The sequence below is a fragment of the Ostrea edulis genome, chromosome 5 (assembly GCF_947568905.1).
Source record: "Ostrea edulis chromosome 5, xbOstEdul1.1, whole genome shotgun sequence".
NCBI classification, from domain to species: Eukaryota; Metazoa; Mollusca; class Bivalvia; order Ostreida; family Ostreidae; genus Ostrea; species Ostrea edulis.
The window spans coordinates 16,976,612-17,001,908 of record NC_079168.1 but is presented as its reverse complement, the minus strand read 5'-3'; the positions used below and the strand labels follow the sequence as shown (position 1 = coordinate 17,001,908).

Below are 25,297 nucleotides of genomic sequence, written 5' to 3'. Positions count from 1 at the left end.
TAGCCAGTTGGTAGTAGGTACATAATGTATCTTCCCTCTACAAAGGCACTAAATACTGCGACATTTTCCGACTTTCATTTATAATTCATTCTCAATTTCTGTTTCGCATGCGCACGTGCTCACTGTATCCATCTTTTACTGGATGTCACATATTCATAATACCATTTAGTTTGATGATTTATTGTACTGTTATTTCCTTTATTTTTTATACTCCAATTTCATACCTTGCAAATTCAATTCACTTATGAAACTCGCGTTATAATCGCGGACGTGCATTTGTGTAATGCTGAATCTGGTGGTGTAGTTGTATGCGGACTCGTGGAGGACTATAGCTAAAATGGAGTGTCACATTGAATTGTTCAATAGTCACGCATATTATATACTAATAACTCTTTATTTCCTTTATTTGTTATAGAGGAAATATCTTTCATAGAGGAACAATTTAACGTCCAGAGATTTTACTACTGGTACCTGTATCCCAAACGTTATGAACATAATGTCATAATCATAAGAATTTTTCAAAATACTGTAAATATTATGTAATCCAATCATCCCGCTCCTTCACAGATGTTTTCCTACAGTTGTGAAGTACAGCTAGGGTATTGTTGAATTTATGCATGATATAATGTATGTTGGCGTATCCAACTATTTTCAGCCACATATAGTCCCGAGAAAACATTTATTTCCTGTTGAATCACGTGAAACCTCCTCTGAAGACTATTATTAGGCATATATAAGAATATTTTTCTACAACAAAAAACACAAATTAATATATTTTCATTACATATTTTCAATAAACGAATATAATCAAACATTGATTAAAAAAATAAACCAGTGTAATAATCTGTAATATACAGTGTTAATTATTTTGACAACCTGTCAATATGGTTTAGTCTGAGAAGTCAGATTTGCTAAAGAGAGGGAAAATCCAAACTATTTTTTCTCTTCATTCCATTTTTTAATGTCCAAGTGAAAAAGTTAACATTTTAAGCTTGGAGGGAAATGTTTTAACAAGACTTTAATTCATTTTGTCTTGTGGTAATTACAGGCATTAAGTTCGCACATCGGAAGTTAATCATTGATTATCACAGATGCAAATTATAACGTTTCTGAAGTATTTCTTCACTGTAGTCTTGAAACAATGAAGGTTCTAGTACTAAGTAGACTTTGACCAATCGTAGTAGGTATATGTAGGAGTGAAGTCCAGCTGTCCTTGTGTCTGTTCACCATCTTCCTCGCCTGCAATATTTGTAGAACCCATAATGGACTCGTTGTAGGAAGGGGCAGCTAAAATAATCAATAAATAATATTGATGAGATCCTGGCTTTCATCACATTTTTGCATCTCATGTACACTGAAATCTACCAATGAAATCTACGTTTTCTGAGTGTAGATGAAGCTTATAATAATTTCTATATATATCATTATTGAAGACTTTCCACCTGTTGAATATGCGGGGAATTTCTAAAGTTTTTCTCAGTGAAGGTGACATTTCCTTTATAATCATGAATTCTGATGTCAAAAGCACACATATACTTGCAATGTATCAATCCTGACTGCTATAACAAACTGATAAAAACTATTCATGAATCGTTTATTCCGTACGTTGTTCGTCTACAGGAAGGACTTGTTATAGGCCTCTAGGAGGTGGACCATTAAACATTATTTTTCTAGAAAGAAAATCGTGAACTTCCATCTTGAGAATCTTTCATTCATATGGAGACGTCACTATTGCCGGTAAAGGGCTGCAAAAATTAGGCCTATTCCTTGCCGCTTACGGCCTTTGAGCAGGTAGGGATTTTCATCGTGCCACACCTGTCGTGACACGGGACCTCGGTTTTTGCGGTCGTCTCTTACGACGACCTCTTAAGGACAAATTCTAACCCGGACCCCCGTGATTAACTGTGAACTTACAGTGTAGAATAATAAACTTAATGATATATATCCAAAGTCATCATTATTATGAAAGGTGAAGATGACGAACAGTCATCAATCTCATAACTCCTATAAGCAATAACAAATAGAGAATTGGGCAAACACGGACCCCTGGATATACCGGAGGTGGGATCAGTTGCCTAGGAGGAGTAAGCATCCCCTGTCGACCGGTCACACCCACCGTCAACCCTATATCTTGATCAGGTAAACGGAGTTATCTGATTATTTCACTAAATTGAATAACAGTAGTTACATGTTTGCTAAATAACGTGAATTTTTTTCTGTAAATCTAAATTTGGAAGCTATTGTAATCGGGATCGGTATGCAGAGTTTACAGAATCATTTGCTAGAATGTATAGTGAAAGACAGACATTTCTTACCTGCTACGTGATGTCTTATATGTCTCATGTGAGGACAAAGGATTGATTGATTGTATATTGTTTAACGTCCTCTCGAAAATATTTCACAGCGGGTGTGACCGGTCGACAGGGAATGCTTACTCCTCCTAGGCACCTGATCCCACCTTTGGTGTGTCCAGGGGTCCGTGTTTGCCCAACTACCTATTTTGTATTGCTTATAGGAGCTATGAGATTGATCACTGTTCGTTATCTTCACCTTCCATATGGAGACATCACCACTGCCGGAGGACAAAACAAAGTGGGAAATAAAAAGTTTCGAAAAGAAAGTTTTAAAAACTGCATGGGGAAAGTGAATAATCAAAGTTTCCAAACGGTTTTCTCTGCTTACTATATTTGTTACATTTAATGGAAACCTCTAATGCCTGTATAACAGTTTGATGGTTACCAAGTAGTTACGACCGAATTTGACACTTGCGTCAATAAGTTTTCTTGTACGTCATTATTACGATTTCATACACTCACGCATTGCAACTTGGGGAGGAGCCGACGGCTGCGCTGACGATAATGTCTGTTGATATTGTTCCACCGCTGATTGAAGGGGAATAGTTCCTATGATGATTTCAACCGGAACATACATGTTAATGGCTATTCCAGAGGGAACTATGGCGAGCTTTAACAAATGTAACATGCATTAATATATAAACGGGTATAATCTCATGTGCAAATCATTAATATATATAATCGAATGCGGATTCAAGGATGGTAATAGGTCTTGGTGCAACAGCTTTAAAAAATTGTATGGCTCTATTTTGATTGAAAACCAAATATTTCGGACTAAAATAGCAAAACAAATTGAGTAGGATTGCTGGAACAACAACCTAGAACAACAGAAAACATACGACGTATATCGTCTACTGTCTTTTACAATCTTAAGTAGAACTGTTTCGTTTGTTCTGAGGAATGGACAGGTCGACCCAAAAATTTGACAATAAAAATACAGATTTACCAATTTCTTTCTGTGAAATCATAATTTGTCCTGTTAATTCTGATGTGTTGCATGTAGAGGAACAACACCCTAGAACAACAGCAAACATACTAAGTTTAAGACTTTGTGTATTCCATAAGATATCCTATGGTCGTTATAACGATCTAGTTCGTCAATACGACCTCGCATTGGGTCAAATGCTGTCTGACGTGTTTCATACCGATTGTTAAGCCGTTCTTGGCACACCGATTTTGACTGCGGATAACTCCGTTTACCTGATCAAGATATGGGACTCACGGCGGGTGTGACCGGTCAACGGGGGATGCTTACTCCTCCTAGGCACCAGATCCCACCTCTGGTGTGTCTGGGGGTCCGTGTTTGCCCAACTACCTATTTTGTATTGCTTGTAGGAGTTATGAGATTGATCACTGTTCGTTATCTTCACCTTGCATATCCGACTTTGTCACCAACTGTCACTAAACCATTTATTCTATTTGAATAATCATATTCTATTAGTTTAATTTATTGTAAATCAGTCCCAACAACAGGAACTATCAAGTTCAACCGCATTGACTATGTTCCTGGAGAATCTGTTTATTTTAATCTCCAATACAACCTATCCTTGGCTCAAATGCTGTCTGATTTGTTTCATACCAATTGTGAGGCCGTTCTTGGCACACTAATTTTCACTACGGATAACTCCGTTTACCTGATCAGGATATAGGGCTCACGGCGGGTATGACCGGTTGACAGGGGATGTTTACTCCTCCTAGGTACCTGATCCCCCACTGGTATATTTAGGGATCCGTGTTGACACACCTCTCTATTTTGTATTGTTTAAAGGAGTTATGAGATTTCGGATTTGAAACATTTCGGTTGAGCATCACTGAAGAGACATTATTTGTCGAAATGCGCATCTGGTGCATCAAAATTGGTACCGTATAAGTTTTACATTATGACCCCTGGGTCGAGGCCTCTGCTGGTGGACTGTTAGTCCCCGAGGGTCTCTACAGCCCAGTAGCTAAGTACTTCGTTACTAGCTTGAAAATACGGATGTATATTTAATTGCTGTTATAAAATTTATAAATTCATTTCAAAATTAAGGATTATCTCCCCCATGCATAGCTCTTATCCTTGGACGAATTTGGATCCACTTTTTTGGCATGCTGTTTTTGGCTATATTTAGCTCTAAAACTTCATAGTTATTTCGGATTTCAAACATTTCGGTTGAGCATCACTGAAGAGACGTTATTTTTCGAAATGCGCATCTGGTGCATCAAAATTGGTACCGTATAAGTTGTACATTGATCACTGTTCGTTATCTTCTCCTTTCATTGGATAAATTGTTGATCAAAAGTGTTTAAACGAGTATGCAAACATTACCTTCAGGATATATCGTATATCAATGATATTGCAGCCAGGAAGATACGATGGCGGAAGAGGAGGGAGGATAAATCTTTCGCCGCCCCAAACTTCCGAATCCCCAGGCTGCAGGCTCTGGTGCGTAATGGTGTTAATGCGGAGCGGTACCGTTTTCCTTCTAGTTTTCGCTTGAAAAACGGTTACCTTGGGTAATAAAGAACATGTATTGTATGAAAACGCGAGTTTATTCCCAGTAATACATTGTATCAATTCATTATCACTGTCAGTAACATGATTGAACCAGATGAAACTAGTCTTTTCCATTATTGTTTTTAGCGTTCGAAAAAAGCTTTTTCCAAACAAACAAAATTTCAGAAACCTACCATTTCGAAGGCAGCGGACATGCGACATACACGATTGGACATGTTCTGTACACTAGCCTCAAAATAAAGAGATTCTCCAGGAACATAGCCAACTCGGTTGACCTTGATAGTTCCTGTTATTGGGCCTGATTCACAACACCAACAGCACAACATCTTTGAATCTGTAGCCTCCGCCCCATTCTAAAAATACAACATCAGCCATTGTTTTAAAGTAATTATATATAATCAGTAAACTCTTGCGTCTACATAATATTTATTGTTCTTACAGTTGCTAGAGGTTGTTGGTTGAGATCTAAGGCACTTAATACTGTGAACGCTAGAACTGTGTTATAGTTAAGGCCCCAGGGTCTGTCTATGGTTCCTCTGATAGTATACCGCACGTGTCCTACGCCTCCTTCAAATGATGATGGTAAATTTGGTGGTAAAACAAACGAGAAAGGATAGACGTACTGTCCCGGATGTAAAATATGTTCATCTCCACCTCCAAGACCTTGAAATAAAAAAAAATCAGTTAATATCTAAATTATGCAAACTTCTTTATATAATATTTTCTCAGAATTGAATTGTATGCAAGGTGAAGATAACGAACAGTGATCAATCTCATAACTTCTATAAGCAATGCAAAATAGAGAGTTGGGCAAACACGGACCCCTGAATGTACCAGAGATGGGATCAGGTGCCTAGGAGGAGTAAGCATCCCTTGTCAACCGGTCACACCCGCCTTGATTAGGTAAACGGAGTTATCCGTAGTCAAAATCAATGTGCCAAGAACGGCCTAACAATTAGTATGACAAGCCAGACAGCACTTGATTCAAACAATATGTTGTATTGGCAAACTAGATTGTTATTACGACCATAGAATTTGCGGAGTGCATACTTTCAACGAAATTGTTGAAACCCTGGACCATCAACTTTTTTGTCAGTAGTTTACCTCGATTTAAAAACTGATCATACGCAGAACAAGCTCTTACGTATCGAATCAGTTGAGAGATTTGGACACCATATGCAGGTGATAATGGAATATTGATACATGAATATGAGAAGCTGACGATGGATTTATCCACGTAATTGCTGTTCCGAATTTTAGGCTTACGGTAATGTTTGACATGCCATAGAAATGATATCTTGCGAGAATTGTCTTTATCTTATGGTAGTGACATACTTCTTATATTTTATACGGTTATACAAAGTTTCACCTCAAAATATTACCAAAATGTACCAAACGTGATAAACGGAATATAACACATTCTTAATAGTTACCTTAAATGTACATGTACATGTATGTGATGAAAATTGATAAAGTTTTATTATTCCTGAATGTCTATGCACATCTAATGACGTCACACAAGAGTATAAAAACTTCATTGACTCTAAGATATATCGTATGCGAGTTTATAAACAAATCCTACCTTTCCCAAGCACGCAAACTACATTGTTAAAGTAAGATTCTGTTCCGCTGTAGAACACAGTGCGTCGATTGTCTTTGCTTCCTCTCTTCTCAGACCAGTGTACATAAGCCTTTCCATCAAAGACCAGATTAATCTCTGTGAAGAACAATCCAAATATGAAAATGTATGATTATTCTCCCTAGGATTTGGAAATATGTGGGATCCCCATGATATAAACAAAAAGCACTTTTTATTGCAAGTAAAACAAAGGCTGAATGACGTGTTTCTGCAAAAAATTAATGCTTTTTTTTTCTTTTTTTGTTGTTGAAAATTCATCAAAATGATGGATTTAAGTTACAGTTGTATTTCACAAAAACAATTCCAAATACTGTACGTGTGTACAATATATCAGTAGATATCGTATGTCATCACATATACTAGATATTGAACAATATATCAGTAGACATCGTATGTCATCACATATACTAGATATTGAACAATATATCAGTGGATATCGTATGTCATCACATATACTAGATATTGTACAATATATCAGTGGATATCGTATGTCATCACATATACTAGATATTGAACAATATATCAGTAGACATCGTATGTCATCACATATACTAGATATTGAACAATATATCAGTAGACATCGTATGTCATCACATATACTAGATATTGAACAATATATCAGTAGACATCGTATGTCATCACATATACTAGATATTGAACAATATATCAGTAGACATCGTATGTCATCACATATACTAGATATTGAACAATATATCAGTAGACATCGTATGTCATCACATATACTAGATATTGAACAATATATCAGTAGACATCGTATGTCATCACATATGCTAGATATTGAACAATATATCAGTAGATATCGTATGTCATCACATATACTAGATATTGAACAATATATCAGTAGATATCGTATGTCATCACATATACTAGATATTGAACAATATATCCGTGGATATCGTATGTCATCACATATACTAGATATTGAACAATATATCAGTAGATATCGTATGATATATCATTAGATATCGTATGTCATCACATATACTAGATATTGAACAAGGTAGATATTATAATGTTTCAAGAAATGAAAGAAGTTGTAAAATGTGGTCAAATGCAGAAATATAGGACGAATTCACTTTTTATTCGTCTGCCCATTTTATAATAATTTCCGGAAAATGTATCAAGAAATAGTATTACAAAAAACTCTCTACTTTCATTCTATTTCATGGGGCCTCTGCGACCGAGTGGTTAGAGCATCGCGCTCAACATCACACGGCCTCTCACCTTTGGTCGGCGCGGGTTCGAATCCCGCTTGCGCCGGTAAGTGAGAAAGTTTCCAAGTTTACTTTCGGAAGGTCGGTGGTCTCTTCCCAGGTACATTGTATCTGGGTTTTCTCTTCCACCAATAAAAACTGGGCGTCACCAGATAACTGAAAAATTGTTGAGTGTGGCGGAAAACAATAATTAATCAATCAATCAAACTAGTTCAGTTATTATCAACTGAAAATGTCACAGAATTATCTAAATTAGGAAAATATCTATATAAATGTTCAAGTATCCGAACAGAAATGCATCCATAGGCTGAAGTTATCCTCAATTTTACCATACATTTCATATTTATTATGCTACAAACTATAACACTCTCTCATAGACATCAACTATCTACAAGTATACATTAAATGAATTGTGCCCATTTACCTAACCTGTATTGTATATACTTTATATAAAACTTTTGTTTATATTTATTCTATGTAAAAATGTTAAATATATAAACTGTATGGTTCTTAGTAATAAACATGGAATACATGATAATATTGATAATAACACTTCCTCGGGGCCTTCTGAAATACAAACAAAATACTCATAATGGTATGTACAATCAAAGGTAAAAATAAAAAGATAGGTTCCGTGATCATATACAATGTACAACAAAGTGGTATTTAGTAATGCTAAGGAAAACAATATTCAAAATAGACATGCGTTGAGGATTACCATACGTACGTGTAGATTTGGGATGTTTATATCCGGTATCATGTATTATTATTTCGTGTGATACCTTTTATAATATGAAAACTACCATCTATCGATATGGGATGAGTATATCGCGAAAACAAAACATGGAATGCAACTTTTTTCAGAGTTGATAATAATTATTCGGGGCAAAAGAATGGTATATCTACTTTTCTCTCTCTCTCTCTCTCTCTCTCTCTCTCTCTCTCTCTCTCTCTCTCTCTTGATATAAAAGAATATAGTACACTGCCGCTAATTTCTTTTTTTCTTCAATCACGGAGTGGATAACAGTTGCATGGACTGATGATGGATCTCCCAAAATATGTAAATAAATACCTTGAAATGTTATTTCGGATTCCACATCCACCGTTGCCCTTCCACTGACGGTTTCACCAGACACAAATATTCCTTTGGAATTATCCAAGTTTATCTTAAAGCTCCTCAACTTCACCATGATGATACTTTGATAATAAAAACATGTAGATATAAAGTTTACCATGAAATGTGAAGATAACGAACAGAGATCAATCTCATAACTCCTATAAGCAATAGAAAATAGAGTTCGACAATAACGGACCCTGGACACACCACAGGTGGGATCAGTTGTTTAGGAGGAGTAAGCATCCCCAGTCGATCGGTCACACCCGTCATGAGCCCTATATCCCGATCAGGCAAACGGAGCCATCCGTAGTCAAAATCAGTGTGCTAAGAACGGTCTAACAATCGATATGAAACATGTCAGACAGCATTTAACCCAATGATAGGTTGTATTGGCAAATAAGATTATTATAACGACCATAGAATTTGCGAAATGCTGACTTTGATCGAGACTATTCAAACCTCTGTACAACCAACTTGTTTCTCAATAGCTTGCCTCGATTTAAAAACTGACCATACGCAGAACAAGCTCTTGCGTATCGAATCAGTTGAGAGATATAAACACCATAAATTGCTACTATATGATATTTAAAACACATGTTTTCGAAATCCAACAATCAGATAGTGTCACCTTATTCATAATGGAATATTCAATTGGCAAAGTTCACTCCAAAAACGTTTTATACATAGAGTATGGTTTATATATATATATATATATATATATATATATATATATATATATATATATATATATATATTATCCTTTTATATATTTATCCTTTTGAAGCCGGATTCAACCCGAGATAATCTCAACAAAGACGAAAGGTCGGCTTTGCAAACGTTAAAAAATAAGGATAATATTGTCATTAAAAAGGCCGACAAAGGTTCTACTATTGTTGTCATGGACAAAGACAAGTACCTAAACGAGGCTCATAGACAGCTCTCGGACGAACACTTTTACAAAAAGTTACAGTCTGACCCCACCGAAGAGTTCTCTACCAAGATCACCGAAACCCTGCAGCAAATGTACAAGGGCGAGATCGGTGACAATGTTTTGGGAGCGCTTTGTCCTAACAACTGTAGACCAGGACTATTCTATCTACTGCCTAAAATTCACAAAAAAGACATGCCAGGCCGTCCTATAGTCAGCGCCATCGGGCATCCCACGGAGAAAATCTCTGAATTCATTGATTTACATCTCCGTCGGCACGTAGAAGATTTACCATCATACTTGAAGGACACCACTGATTACCTTAATAAAACACCCTCATCGGGCCTGCCAGACCATACCCTCCTTGTGACCATGGATGTTACTTCACTTTACACTAACATTCCACATGACAAGGGCATCGAGGCGTGTAGAGAGGTTTGGAACAATAGGGTAATTAAATGTTCTTCAACCGAATCATTCATTCAGCTTCTTGAACATGTCCTCAAGTTCAATAACTTCATGTTCAATGGTGAACACTACCTGCAAATAAGTGGCACAGCTATGGGAACAAAAATGGCACTATCGTATGCCAACATCTTGATGGGGAGATTGGAACGTAGACTTCTACATTATTCACCAGTTAAACCCCTTAGTTGGTTACGTTTTATAGATGACATTGAGATGAAGTGGGTTAACGGTCGTGAAAGCCTGGACGATTTTATCGAGATGGCAAACTCTTTCCATAATTCCATCAAGTTTACTGTGGAAATTTCCACCTTAATTAACACTTTTGTGGATACCACAGCCACATTTAGAAAAGGGGAAATTGAGTTTAATCTCCATACCAAACCCACTGACTCTCATTTATACCTTATGCCATCTAGTTTTCATCCACCCCACACTTTCAAAGGTGTGCCTAAGGGTTTAGCTACACGAATCCGCCGCATCTGCTCTACTCCTACTATTTTCCAATAACAAGGAACAATCCTCAAAACTCATCTCACTAACAGAGGATATGATCCTTGCAAGGTACAATCATCGATTGATGAGATGTCACTACAGGACCGACAGTCCCTCCTCCAGTATAAACAAAAACCTCAGAATAGCAGGGTTTCATTGGTCACTACGTATCATCCCGCCCTCAAGAACATCAACGGTATTCTGGAAAAAAACACCTGCCCATTCCGCATACCAACAAATGAATGGGTGGTGTTTTTAAGGAACCACCGATGGCATCCTTCAGACGCTCCAGAAACATGAAGGACATGATAGTAAGGACCAAACTGGATAACCCTTTACCCAATGGAGGTTTCAAAACATGCTCAGACCTCAGATGTCAATTATGCAAATATAGCTCAGACACTGAGGGTTTTAGCAGTCCTGTCACGGGTCGCAGTTATAAAATATTGAGAAACTTTTCCTGCAAAAGCAATAACTGCGTCTATCTCATCAGTTGCGATCTCTGCCAGAAGCAGTACATAGGAGAAACAACAGACCTTCGCAGACGGGTCAACAACCACCGGTCCTCCATCAGAACCAAAAAAGATTTGCCAGTAGCCACATATTTCAATGGCAATAACCACCGATGGGAGGACATGACTGTAGTGGTTATTGATCATGACCCTAGAGTGTCAGATACCGAAAGAAAGCAGAAGGAAAAATTCTGGATGCACAGGTTGAAGTCATTTGAACCGCATGTTATCAACAAACCTATTGACTTCACCAGGATGAATACAGGCTAAGCCCTTACTAGATTTTAAGCTTCATCTAGACCTACTCGTCTGATCTTGTTTCTAACAGTGGTACAATGACCATTTTTTAACACATTTTTTTCTTTTCAATTCTGTGTACAATCAGCCCACCCCTTTTAGTTACTTTGACCTTCATAACCAATTGCTTACATGTAAAACCCATTTATCAGTTTCTGTGATTCTCTGTTTTTTGCACGTCTACCCTAGACAAGATCAGTACGGGAATGTCTGATGTTGATTCAATTTCCTAGGCTGCTTATTCGTTGTTTTTGTTTGGAGTTGGTCCACTTTCTTTACTTATTCAAACTTGTTATTTGCATTATCTTTCTCTCAAATTTTGTTCATTTACATAGATTATTTTTATTTAATTATTTATTTATTTATTTTGTGTGTGTGGATATTTTTTTTACTTATTATCTTTTATAAATTATTTATTCTTAATGCATAGTTAAAATAGAATCTCTCTGGGTACGAGTTAGCTTTACTATTTGTCGGGTCCTACTAAACAGAGTACTCTAGAGTACGTTAGAGTACTATAGAGTACGCTAGTAAAATTTCATAATTTAATGCAATTTCATTGTTTATTTGTATGTATACCACTTAAATAAACATGATTATAAAATAGTATTGCAAAATTTATCAAAAGTATTTGCTTTTTAGCGATATTTTGACCAGAAAACAAATGTTACATTAAAGTTATTGACGATTTATGGCATCACGATCCCGATTATTACTATTTTGTTTGGAGAAAGAATTAAGCGATGTGACATATTGCATCAGTAATTAATTTTACGTATGATCGATAGTTATTTAGAATTGAATACTTGTTGGCCTTTAAATACACATCCAGTGTTGATTTAAAACCACAGTGACAATCACGAAAGAAATCATCTTCATAGATGTAATCATTTCATTTTTATGTTAATCTAAATACCACTGAATGATTTATTTTCATGGAATTCACTGTTCAGTTGACTAAAAAAAGACTTAATACTTTAAAAATAAGATTAAGGCATAATTTTTGGAAATTTAGTGTAATGCGCTGGTACTTTATATACATGTGTAGTTAAATTTGATTGGGATCAATAGGTAAACTGTAATTCAAAATATTTTCTAAATATAATGAAAACAAACACAATATATTCCAGATATATATTTATAAGGTTAAACTAAAGTAAGAACACCTACAAACAGCAGTTAAATTGCATTAAATTATGAAATTTTACCAGCGTACTCTAAAGTACTCTAGCTACTCTGTTTAGTAGGACCGCTATTTGTCAACGTAATTGGGTTAACTCCTTCCATTTGAGATTAATTAAGTCTATTTTTATCACTTCGTACATTTTGGATCAACTCTTTGGACGAATAAGGCATGCCATAATTCGCTCCACTTTTAACATTGATTGGCAAGCCTAAAGAACAAAAAACATGCAGTCTGCGTTGTAAATACGTTTGTAGATTAGTGCAGTTGTAGTGCTAGATGTATTTATATGTAGTTTTTGTTATTATTCTCTGTTGATGTGACAGGGTGATATTTTTCTAATGTAAAATATATTATTTCATTATTTAGATTATGAAGATTAGTACATGACAAAAGTTGTCTTTACTTTTAATTTATTTCATGTACAACTTAATAGTATATACAAATATCTGTAAAGTTATTTATAGATTATGAGATCATAATGGTCAGTAATAGCACCATGTAAATATTTAAAGAATATAGAACTCTCCAATTCCATTGGTTGTATAAGTTCCCTCTCTTTGCTATTGTTCACATTTTGAATTGTCTTCTAAGAGTATAGAAGTGTTTTCTAGAAGATTCTCCAGAGGATTTTCCTGGTACAATTTGACTGTAAGTAAATATGACTTTCTTGTGAGTTTTTATGATCATATATAATTCAAAGCACATGTGCTTACTTTGAATTAATACATTTGCTGAATAGTTAGATTTTATGCATTTTCTATGATGGTGATTGAGTAAGATGATCATATGCATTTCTACATTATCTTTAAGTTATTAATTACAACTAAAGAGTAAAATGTATATCAGTATGAATGTATATTAAAACTATAAATCATGATTGAATCAAATATAGTAGTTTAAATATGTTATGTGTGAATGTCAGAGTGTTCGAGTAGTATTCAGCTATTTTTACTTTTTATGATTTCCATGTGTGAATAAGTAATGTAACATTAGTTTCACACAAGTATTTCATATTTCATTATTTCTATATAGATTTATTACCAGCATATAGAATATTCTTGACCTGACCAGAAATTTGGCTCTGTGTCACACATAGGTTACTCCTCCTGGGCACCTGATCCCACCTCTGGTGTGTCCAGGGGTCAGTGTTTGCCCAGCTATCTATTTTGTATTGCTTGTAGGAGTTATGAGATTGATCACTGTTCGTTATCTTCACCTTGCATAGGTATGACATTGCATTTTTTGTATATTATTTGCATTCTGATAAGTTTTGAATATTCTTATCAAGTTGATTATTTAGTCTATGATTATTTTAGCGCAATAGTCGAGTAAGATGAATCTATTTATTATTTATACCATATAGTAATCAATTTATAAGCACTATTAAGGGGAATAACTCTTGGTTGTAAAATGTGCTGAGCAAATGTGTTTTCTTTGTTGATATTTTTATACTATGTTTTAATTCATGATATATATATTATATGTGATATTCTTGTTATATATTTCAGAGTTAATTAGAAAAGAATACAAACTCTTATTGAACCCTGTCATTGGTGTTGTGTTATTTGTACCTATGTAACCCACACTATTACATTGATATTGGACACATTATGTAATTCTTTTCGTTTGTCCTGAAGGGACAGGTCGTCCCGAAAATTTGACAATCTGGTTGTTCGTGTCGTTGGTCATTTTAGTGTTTTGTCTGTATATATATATATATATATATATATATATATATAAGGGTTGTTTGATATGTAATATGTATTGTACCACAGCATGATAACGCTTTTCACGATTTCGTAGATGATAATGCTCCTGAATAGCTTTATTCACTACCTTTCCAACGGTATAAACACGAGCCTTCAGCTCCACATAGTTTTAAACTTATAGTCATTTCAATAGAGCCAGTCGTTGACCACTGTTGTAAAAATGGTTGGGAAACAGGTTGAGAATATTGAAGAAATTAGAGCTAATATAAAAGTTCTCACAAAACTCAGCCATTCGATAATGCAGATTTTTTACTGAATTGGGGGAAGTTTATGGGTCGGATAAGGTATCTTATGAGACAGTTCGTAGGTGGAGAAAGAAATTTCTGACTAGCACAGAGTCCGTCAAAGATGCAGCAAAATCTGGCCGACCTGTGACTGTAACAGGCAGGGCAAATGTCTCAAAAGTCAGGGAAATAATTGAAAGTGATGGCAGATACACGATTTGTGATATTGTCCAAAGCTGTTGGAATATCGATATCGCGGATGCGTTGCATTTTCAAGCGTATTTTGAAAGTACGAAAGATTTCTGCCAGATGGATACCGCATATATTGACAGATGACCAAAAACGGTTAAGAGTGCAAACAATTGCTCAAAATAATTCCCAAATTCAATCTAAGACAATTTGCAAACATTGTTACTGGTGACGAAACATGGGTTTACTATTTCGAACCAGTAAGAAACATTGGAAACAAAATATAGTTAATTAGACACGGTAGAAGGCCTTTAGTTGCCAAAAGAATCATAAGAACAAAGGTTCTTTATTGCATATTCTTCTCATTTAATGGTATAGCGGTACAAATTCCGGTGTCGAAGGGCAAAAGTGTTACTGGTTGGTATTACCGAGATACTAAAAAAGCTCCAGAAACATCATAAACGACGCCCTGTGTCAGGATTTAGGCATGTCTACTTCATGATAATGCTCCATCACATACATCTGAGATTTTAAAGCAATGTTTGAAGTCGGAGACACCATACTATCCAGATCTAGCCCCATGCGACTTTTTCCTTAATCCAAAACTTAAAACTTAAAAAAGTTCTTATCTGGTCGTCGTTATAAGTCCCAACAAGTCCTTGGCTCAGCCATGTAAGTGCCTCAGAGGTCTACCTAAATCAGAGTACCGTGACGCATTTCAGAAATAAATTCAGAGATTGAAACCATGTATTTCAAACCGCGGAGAATACTCTGAAGGGATGCAATGTTCATTTCACTATTTGGGTGGAATGCTTTTGAGATATCGTACAATACACATTACATATCGAACAGCCCTCGTATATCTGAACATATGAAAAGTGAAGATAACGAACAGTGATCAATCTCATAACTCCTATAAAAAATTCAAATTAGAGAGTTGGGCAAACACGGATCGCTGGACACACCAGAAGTGGAATCAGGTGCCTAGGAGGAGTAAGCATCCCCTGTTGACCAATCACGGGCGGCGATCGATAGCCTCAAATGTTACTTTCTTTTCTTCAAATACAATACGGAGATTTAGGTGGAGATTTTGATGCAAAAACCGATACGCTGTTCGTAGTAGTAAAATACCAATCACAGGAAAATTTTCAAAGACTTTCCGTAATCCTTTTGATTTCTAAAACTCTACACAAATTCATTTCAGTAAAGATTATCATTTTGGAAAATAATCTTCCTTGTCCAAGAACTTTTTGGACAACTAAAATAAAATATCTCGGTCACCTTTGTTGGGGGAATACAAAGAGCATTGTAAATAATTAACAAGGCAGAAATCGCTCATGTATGGATCATTATCGATCGATGATTTTAAAGGCAAAAAGTTGATATTAAATGTCTATCTCAAGTCTCGAGCGTCGGTAAGTCAATGACATGATTCAAGTTGATTGTCATACTCCATATCTATACTTAAGAATTAATAAACTCCGAAACGCTTGTTCCAGAGTTCCTGCTTGTAACTTTAATATTGTTTCATATGTAAGGTAGAGTCCGTAAGTAATAATAGAATCTTACTTGATTAGTAAATATCGTCAAATTAATTAAAAACCTACTTTCGTTTTCGATGAACTACCCTGAAATAGCAAAAATGAGAGGAAGATGGCGCATAAACTTTGGTGAATCTAAGCCAGTTCTCTGTTGTTTTTCTTTTGTAAATGAAAACTTAACATGATACGATATGAAGTAAATCCGTTGTTTATCGATGCTTGATTTTGATCTTTCAGTAGAAATAAGTATTCATAATTGTTAAATAAATAAAATATGCCAGCTCTTTTCATCAATCCGTGATTTTAGATTTCAATCAGCCTTATGGAAATTTCCAAAACAAAGCTCCCAGAACGTCGCAACATCATAGACGCTTAAGTCACTTTAAAGTTCAAACATTTTACCGAAATTACGTTGTACAATACCTGACAATGTCCAAGAAATCAGGACACTGTTTACAATATAGCAGTTTTTGTTTGTCATTCCTGAAAGTTGAAGATAACGAACAGCGATCAATCTCATATAGTGTATTTTATTTTCTATTGTTGCGTTTGACGGGAAGAAACGATGTGTATTCATAATTTTCCCCTTTATAAATTGTCGCACTGGACAAAAACTACCATTATAAACACATTCGCAATACTGACTAAACACTACTTGGTAATGTTATTCTTGTAAACATCTGTATTTGGCGTTGTTTTTAAAGAATAAACAGTGCAAGTATTATTAATTTTTGGATTTGACAAATTATTATATGTACGTTACACTAGTGATAACTAGCCCGGCAGGGCCTACTGTCATGGGCGCATTCGAAAAAAAAAAACTTGCTAGCTAATTATATTTATTAACATTATGATTTAACTGACTAAAGTAACAGATTTATGTGAATTATCTACTGAATGCTAGACCTCCTACGATTTATTACCAGCATATAGAATATTCTGGACCTGACCAGAAATTTGGCTCTGTGTCACACATAGGTTACTCCTCCTGGGCACCTGATCCCACCTCTGGTGTGTCCAGGGGTCAGTGTTTGCCCAGCTATCTATTTTGTATTGCTTGTAGGAGTTATGAGATTGATCACTGTTCCTTATCTTCACCTTGCATAGGTATGACATTGCATTTTTTGTATATTATTTGCATTCTGATAAGTTTTGAATATTCTTATCAAGTTGATTATTTAGTCTATGATTATTTTAGCGCAATAGTCGAGTAAGATGAATCTATTTATTATTTATACCATATAGTAATCAATTTATAAGCACTATTAAGGGGAATAACTCTTGGTTGTAAAATGTGCTGAGCAAATGAGTTTTCTTTGTTGATATTTTTATACTATGTTTTAATTCATGATATATATATTATATGTGATATTCTTGTTATATATTTCAGAGTTAATTAGAAAAGAATACAAACTCTTATTGAACCCTGTCATTGGTGTTGTGTTATTTGTACCTATGTAACCCACACTATTACATTGATATTGGACACATTATGTAATTCTTTTCGTTTGTCCTGAAGGGACAGGTCGTCCCGAAAATTTGACAATCTGGTTGTTCGTGTCGTTGGTCATTGTAGTGTTTTGTCTGTATATATATATATATATATATATATATATAAATACAAGGGTTGTTCGATATGTAATATGTATTGTACCACAGCGTGATAACGCTTTTCACGATTTCGTAGATGATAATGCTCCTGAATAGCTTTATTCACTACCTTTCCAACGGTATAAACACGAGCCTTCAGCTCCACATAGTTTTAAACTTATAGTCATTTCAATAGAGCCAGTCGTTGACCACTGTTGTAAAAATGGTTGGGAAACAGGTTGAGAATATTGAAGAAATTAGAGCTAATATAAAAGTTCTCACAAAACTTAGCCATTCGATAATGCAGATTTTTTACTGAATTGGGGGAAGTTTATGGGTCGGATAAGGTATCTTATGAGACAGTTCGTAGGTGGAGAAAGAAATTTCTGACTAGCACAGAGTCCGTCAAAGATGCAGCAAAATCTGGCCGACCTGTGACTGTAACAGGCAGGGCAAATGTCTCAAAAGTCAGGGAAATAATTGAAAGTGATGGCAGATACACGATTTGTGATATTGCCCAAAGCTGTTGGAATATCGATATCGCGGATGCGTTGCATTTTCAAGCGTATTTTGAAAGTACGAAAGATTTCTGCCAGATGGATACCGCATATATTGACAGATGACCAAAAACGGTTAAGAGTGCAAACAATTGCTCAAAATAATTCCCAAATTCAATCTAAGACAATTTGCAAACATTGTTACTGGTGACGAAACATGGGTTTACTATTTCGAACCAGTAAGAAACATTGGAAACAAAATATAGTTAATTAGACACGGTAGAAGGCCTTTAGTTGCCAAAAGAATCATAAGAACAAAGGTTCTTTATTGCATATTCTTCTCATTTAATGGTATAGCGGTACAAATTCCGGTGTCGAAGGGCAAAAGTGTTACTGGTTGGTATTACCGAGATACTAAAAAAGCTCCAGAAACATCATAAACGACGCCCTGTGTCAGGATTTAGGCATGTCTACTTCATGATAATGCTCCATCACATACATCTGAGATTTTAAAGCAATGTTTGAAGTCGGAGACACCATACTCTCCAGATCTAGCCCCATGCGACTTTTTCCTTAATCCAAAACTTAAAACTTAAAAAAGTTCTTATCTGGTCGTCGTTATAAGTCCCAACAAGTCCTTGGCTCAGCCATGTAAGTGCCTCAGAGGTCTACCTAAATCAGAGTACCGTGACGCATTTCAGAAATAAATTCAGAGATTGAAACCATGTATTTCAAACCGCGGAGAATACTCTGAAGGGATGCAATGTTCATTTCACTATTTGGGTGGAATGCTTTTGAGATATCGCACAATACACATTACATATCGAACAGCCCTCGTATATCTGAACATATGAAAAGTGAAGATAACGAACAGTGATCAATCTCATAACTCCTATAAAAAATTCAAATTAGAGAGTTGGGCAAACACGGATCGCTGGACACACCAGAAGTGGAATCAGGTGCCTAGGAGGAGTAAGCATCCCCTGTTGACCAATCACGGGCGGCGATCGATAGCCTCAAATGTTACTTTCTTTTCTTCAAATACAATACGGAGATTTAGGTGGAGATTTTGATGCAAAAACCGATACGCTGTTCGTAGTAGTAAAATACCAATCACAGGAAAATTTTCAAAGACTTTCCGTAATCCTTTTGATTTCTAAAACTCTACACAAATTCATTTCAGTAAAGATTATCATTTTGGAAAAAAAAATCTCCCTTGTCCAAGAACTCTTTGGACAACTAAAATAAAATATCTCGGTCACCTTTGTTGGGAGAATACAAAGAGCATTGTAAATAATTGACAAGGCAGAAATCGCTCATGTATGGATCATTATCGATCGATGATTTTAAAGGCAAAAAGTTAATATTAAATGTCTATCTCAAGTCTCGAGCGTCGGTAAGTCAATGACATGATTCGAGTTGATTGTCATACTCCATATCTATACTTAAGAATTAATAAACTCCGAAACGCTTGTTCCAGAGTTACTGCTTGTAACTTTAATATTGTTTCATATGTAAGGTAGAGTCCGTAAGTAATAATAGAATCTACTTGATTAGTAAATATCGTCAAATTAATTAAAAACCTACTTTCGTTTTCGATAAACTACCCTGAAATAGCAAAAATGATAGGAAGATGGCGTATACACTTTGGTGAATCTAAGCCAGTTCTCTGTTGTTGTTTTTTAAATGAAAACTTAACATGATACGATATGAAGTAAATCCGTTGTTTATCAATGCTTGATTTTGATCTTACAGTAGAAATAAGTTTTGATAATTGTTGAATAAAAAAAAATATGCCTGCTCTTTTCATCAATCCGTGATTTTAGTTTTGAATCAGCCTTATGGAAATTTCCAAAGCAAAGCTCGCAGAACGTCGCAATATCATAGACGCTTAAGTCAAAAAACCAATCGACCACTCTCGGACATTTCCGGCAAGCCGAGAAGTTCCGATCAGAATAATTTATTTAGGTGTTCAGTGTTACATGTAGTGACTAGGTCCATATTTATCATTTTATAAAAATATTATAATTATATTACTTTATATATATCATTCAATGAAGGACACCCCCTTCCCGAGACCAACGATCTAACACATCGATAAATTTTTAGATACGATATTCATCTGATACTTTTGATGTTAATTGTTCCTGTGATTATAGAAGTCACTGTTACGACTTTTTGTAAAAATTTATTAAAACTTACTGATATGTACAAACACAATGCAAACAATATTTTGCTTGACATGTTTTGTGGTGACACAGATCTTATAAGTCGAAAACTGTCGAAACTACGTTGTACAATACCTGACAATGTCCAAGAAATCAGGACACTGTTTACAATATAGCAGTTTTTGTTTGTCATTCCTGAAAGTTGAAGATAACGAACAGCGATCAATCTCATATAGTGTATTTTATTTTCGATTGTTGCGTTAGACGGGAAGAAACGATGTGTATTCATAATTTTGCCCTTAAAAAATTGTCGCACTGGACATAAATTAACACTATAAACACATTCGCAATACTGACTAAACACTACTTGGTAATGTTATTCTTGTAAACATCTGTATTCGGCGTTGTTTTTAAAGAATAAACAGTGCAAGTATTATTAATTTTTGGATTTGACAAATTATGATACGTACGTTACATTAGTGATAACTAGCCCGGCAGGGCCTACTGTCATGGGCGCATTCGAAAAAAAAACTTGTTAGCTAATTTTATTTATTAACATTATGATTTAACTGACTAAAGTAACAGATTGATGTTAATTATCTACTGAATGCTAGACCTCCTACGATTTTATAATGCATCACTGTAGATTCGGATATATAATTTGACGTACCTATTGCATGTCTTGGATGCTGTCAGCCATCCCAAAAATCGGAATGTCCAATGGTTGGTGTTGTGATTATCATCTTCGTCATTCACATTTGTGTAAAGAATATGTGCCCATTTGAAATCCATATTATAATAGAAATCACAATACTTTATCTTAATAATGCAATTTTGTTATCATTATCATTTTTCAATTCTGAACTACACGTTGTTAGGAAGTGGGAGCACGGCGGTCTACTGCACTTGGTTCTTACCAGTTCATTTATAAAACAACATGAAAACATCATAATTCAATCTAAAGTTGGGAAATACAATATTTTATTATTCATTATTGAAAGTTCAATTATTTTTCGTCTTTAAAATTTTTGTAAATCTACCAGTTGGTTTTGTTTGTTTTTGTTTATTTTACCTTCCGTGAGCAACTGGTAGAAACTGTGAGCACAAGTGATATGTTGTTGTTAAATGAAGGTCAGTTGGTGCGAGTGTGTATTGAATTTTAGTACCAGAACAGAATGAATATGCTGTAGCCCTAGCAGTCATTAGCGTTTACATAACCATTCCCTCGCCGTTTATCTGGGTCTCTTTTCTGTGACTACGTTTTGAAAAAAAGTATATGGACAAAGGCGACAGGGGTTTGTTTTGAGGCAAAGTCCGTGCGGGGACAAAACATTATCCACCTCTTTTCACTCACACCTTTCTTTTAAAAAATTGGCGAACAACCTCAGTTTAAATCCTTTCCAATGACAGCTACATTATAGTACACCCTTAAACTATACTGCAATACTATTTACAAGCTTTTAACGTGATAATTGCCGTTTTTGTCGATTAAATCTAATCTGTTTATGAAGTTGCTAACAAATTAACTATTTTCAAACCTTAAAGTAGTTTTAGAAATAAAAAGAATTTTGCTCAAAAAAATTAAAAAGTTTAAATATTATGCGATGTGTCCTTTAAATTGTCGCACTAAACTACAACTACCATTATACACACATTTGCAATACTGAGTTTTAAATTTTGAAATTATGAACGACCGTTCTTTTTGTCTTTGGTCAACCATTCGGCATGACGGATTACAATTGCGTCTCTGCAGCCCAGTAGCTAAGTACTTCGTTACTAGCTTGAAAATACGGATGTACATTTAATTGCTGTTATAAAATTTAGAAATTCATTTCAAAATTAAGGATTATTTCCCTCATGCATGGCTCTTATCCTTAGACGAATTTGGCTCCACTTTTTTGACACGCTGTTTTTGGCTATATTTAGCTCTAAAACTTCATAGTTATTTCGGATTTCAGACATTTCGGTCGGGCGTCGCTGCAGACACATTGTTTGTCGAAATGCGCATCTGGTGTATCAAAATTGGTACCGTATAAGTTTTACATCATCATCTAATTTCCAATACAGAGAGAGATCATTGATGTTACATGTATATAAGGAGCATTTAATTTGAAGCTCCAAGTAACTCCCTACTCAAGTTTTATTTAGTGTATATTAGATCAATAAATATTACATAACTAATGCACGCTATTATTCAAACATTGTTCTTAATTTTTTTTTGTTTTTTCCGCGAGGTGATAAATTTGGCTTACTTTAGCGGTTAGATAGCTTTCCACCAAAATTTCACGCACCATATGCACCCAATTGCGACTTCAGTATTTGTAAAAGAGATAACTCTTTCTTGTCCGACAAAATTTATTCCGCTAAATTTAGCATACCACTGAACCAGCAAATCGCCAAATGTTAGATCCGCGGGGGAAAAACCGCTATACTGTATATATCGCTTGATCACTTCTTGTAATACTGATAATGATAGTACATGTGCGCAATAATTCAAACACGCATTCAAAAGTCCTTTATCTATATAATATTATTTAATTGTGATTTACCTAGGAGTTTCATCTAATAACATAAAAGTAATAGCTGCTTTCGATAAGGAAGTGTGTGAAAAATCTTTGATAAATCATAGAACGAAGTCTCGTGACATGTAACATCATCATCATAATATGATTCAATCACCTCTTTTCCTCCATTTAAAAGAAGTTCGAAATGTTTGCAGTATATACTGTGTATTAATATCATAAAACGTACATGTAATACGTAAATCAAAATTTTACAGCACAAATATTGTCACAGCACGACTTACCTCTTTCAATTAGCTGTTGAAATGTCACAATCGCCTAAATATTTATACTTATAAGGAGAACATTTAAAATTCTTGAACAAGTGCTTATGTACTTACGACTTGGTTAGATTTAAATGCCACGTGTTTACGTCATACACATGTAGGATTAAGTATGCTGCTATACCGTAAATCTATCCTTGTTTGCCCAAGTCTCTATTTTTATCGCTTTTTGGAGTTATGAGATTGATAACAATTCGTTATTCTCACCTTTCATTAATAAGGTGTGATGAAAGGTGAAGATAACGAACAGTGATCAATCTCATAACTCCAAAAAGCAATACAAAATAGAGAGTTGGGCAAACACGGACCCCTGGATATACCAGAGGTGGATCGGGTGTCTACGTCATCTCGCCTGAGATTCGGCTTGGCTGAATATTTGGACTGATGCCTTCACCGAATCTCGCAGCAGTCTTTCATAATTCATGTCTTGAAATTTTCTTTCAGCTACGTCCGGTTCTAGCAATTAATGTGCACTTAGATGACACTGCTGTTCGCTTCAGATAAGTTACTTGACTATTGTAAAACACTTAAATAACATCTTCTTTAGTGCTATTGATACCAAATTGAAAGTAAATAGATATTTAGAAAGAACAGGTAGTCCTTTACCAAAATTGTAAAATTGATGATCCCAGGGGTAGAGGTTTTGGTATTGGGGTGGGACCAAAATGGTCAGTTATTAAATGTGTGAACAATAGACATTTTTAACATCTTCTTGATAACTATCATTCCAATTCTTTTCAAATTTGGTATGAAGCATCATTAAAGCAATGGGGACATAAATTATAAATTCCAGGACTCCTGCACCCCTTGGGTCTTAGGGGTGGTGCAAAAACTGCCCAAAAATTGACTAATATTCAAAAATCTTCTTCTCTAGAACTGCACACTTGTAAGAAAAACTAAATGCATAGTGATGTAGAGCAGGAAAGCCTCTCCCAAAATCGTGAACTTCATGATCCCCGGGATAAGGGTTTTGACCCCAGGGCGGGGCAAATTTTTTTATATAGTGTTTATGTGTAAAACATTTAAATAACATCTTCTTTTGTGCTATTGATACCAAATTGAAAGTAAAAAGATATTTAGTAAGATCATGTAGTCCTTTACCAAAATTGTAAATTTTATGAACCAAGGGGTAGGCGTTTTGGTATCAATTTATAAGCACTATTAAGGGGAATAACTCTTGGTTGTAAAATGTGCTGAGCAAATGAGTTTTCTTTGTTGATATTTTTATACTATGTTTTAATTCATGATATATATATATTATATGTGATATTCTTGTTATATATTTCAGAGTTAATTAGAAAAGAATACAAACTCTTATTGAACCCTACCATTCGTGTTGTGTTATTTGTACCTATACAACCCACACTATTACATTGATATTGGCCATATTATGTAATTCTTTTCGTTTGTCCTGAAGAAGGGACAGGTCGTCCCGAAAATTTGACAATCTGGTTGTTCGTGTCGTTGGTCATTTTAGTGCTTTGTATATATATACGAGGGTTGTTCAATATGTAACGTGTATTGTACCACAGCGTGATAACGCTTTTCACGATTTCGTAGATGATAATGCTCTTGAATAGCTTTATTCACTACCTTTCCAACGGTATAAACACGAGCCTTCAGCTCCACATAGTTTTAAACTTATAGTCATTTCAATAGAGCCAGTCGTTGACCACTGTTGTAAAAATGGTTGGGAAACAGGTTGAGAATATTGAAGAAATTAGAGCTTATATAAAAGTTCTCACAAAA

General features: G+C 35.1%; 1 protein-coding gene across 1 annotated transcript; it reads right to left on the bottom strand.

The window, feature by feature from the left end:
- Window positions 1-761: 761 nt before the first annotated feature.
- Window positions 762-23,597, bottom strand: LOC125651301 (arrestin domain-containing protein 3-like). The gene is made up of 8 exons (XM_048879873.2): window positions 21,374-23,597; window positions 8,798-8,922; window positions 6,434-6,568; window positions 5,291-5,514; window positions 5,025-5,204; window positions 4,663-4,845; window positions 2,817-2,964; window positions 762-1,287 (listed from the first exon to the last, which is right to left on the bottom strand). Exons 1-8 carry the CDS (start codon window positions 21,493-21,495, stop codon window positions 1,157-1,159), a joined length of 1,248 nt encoding a protein of 415 aa, XP_048735830.2. The 5' UTR covers window positions 21,496-23,597; the 3' UTR covers window positions 762-1,156.
- Window positions 23,598-25,297: the final 1,700 nt, after the last annotated feature.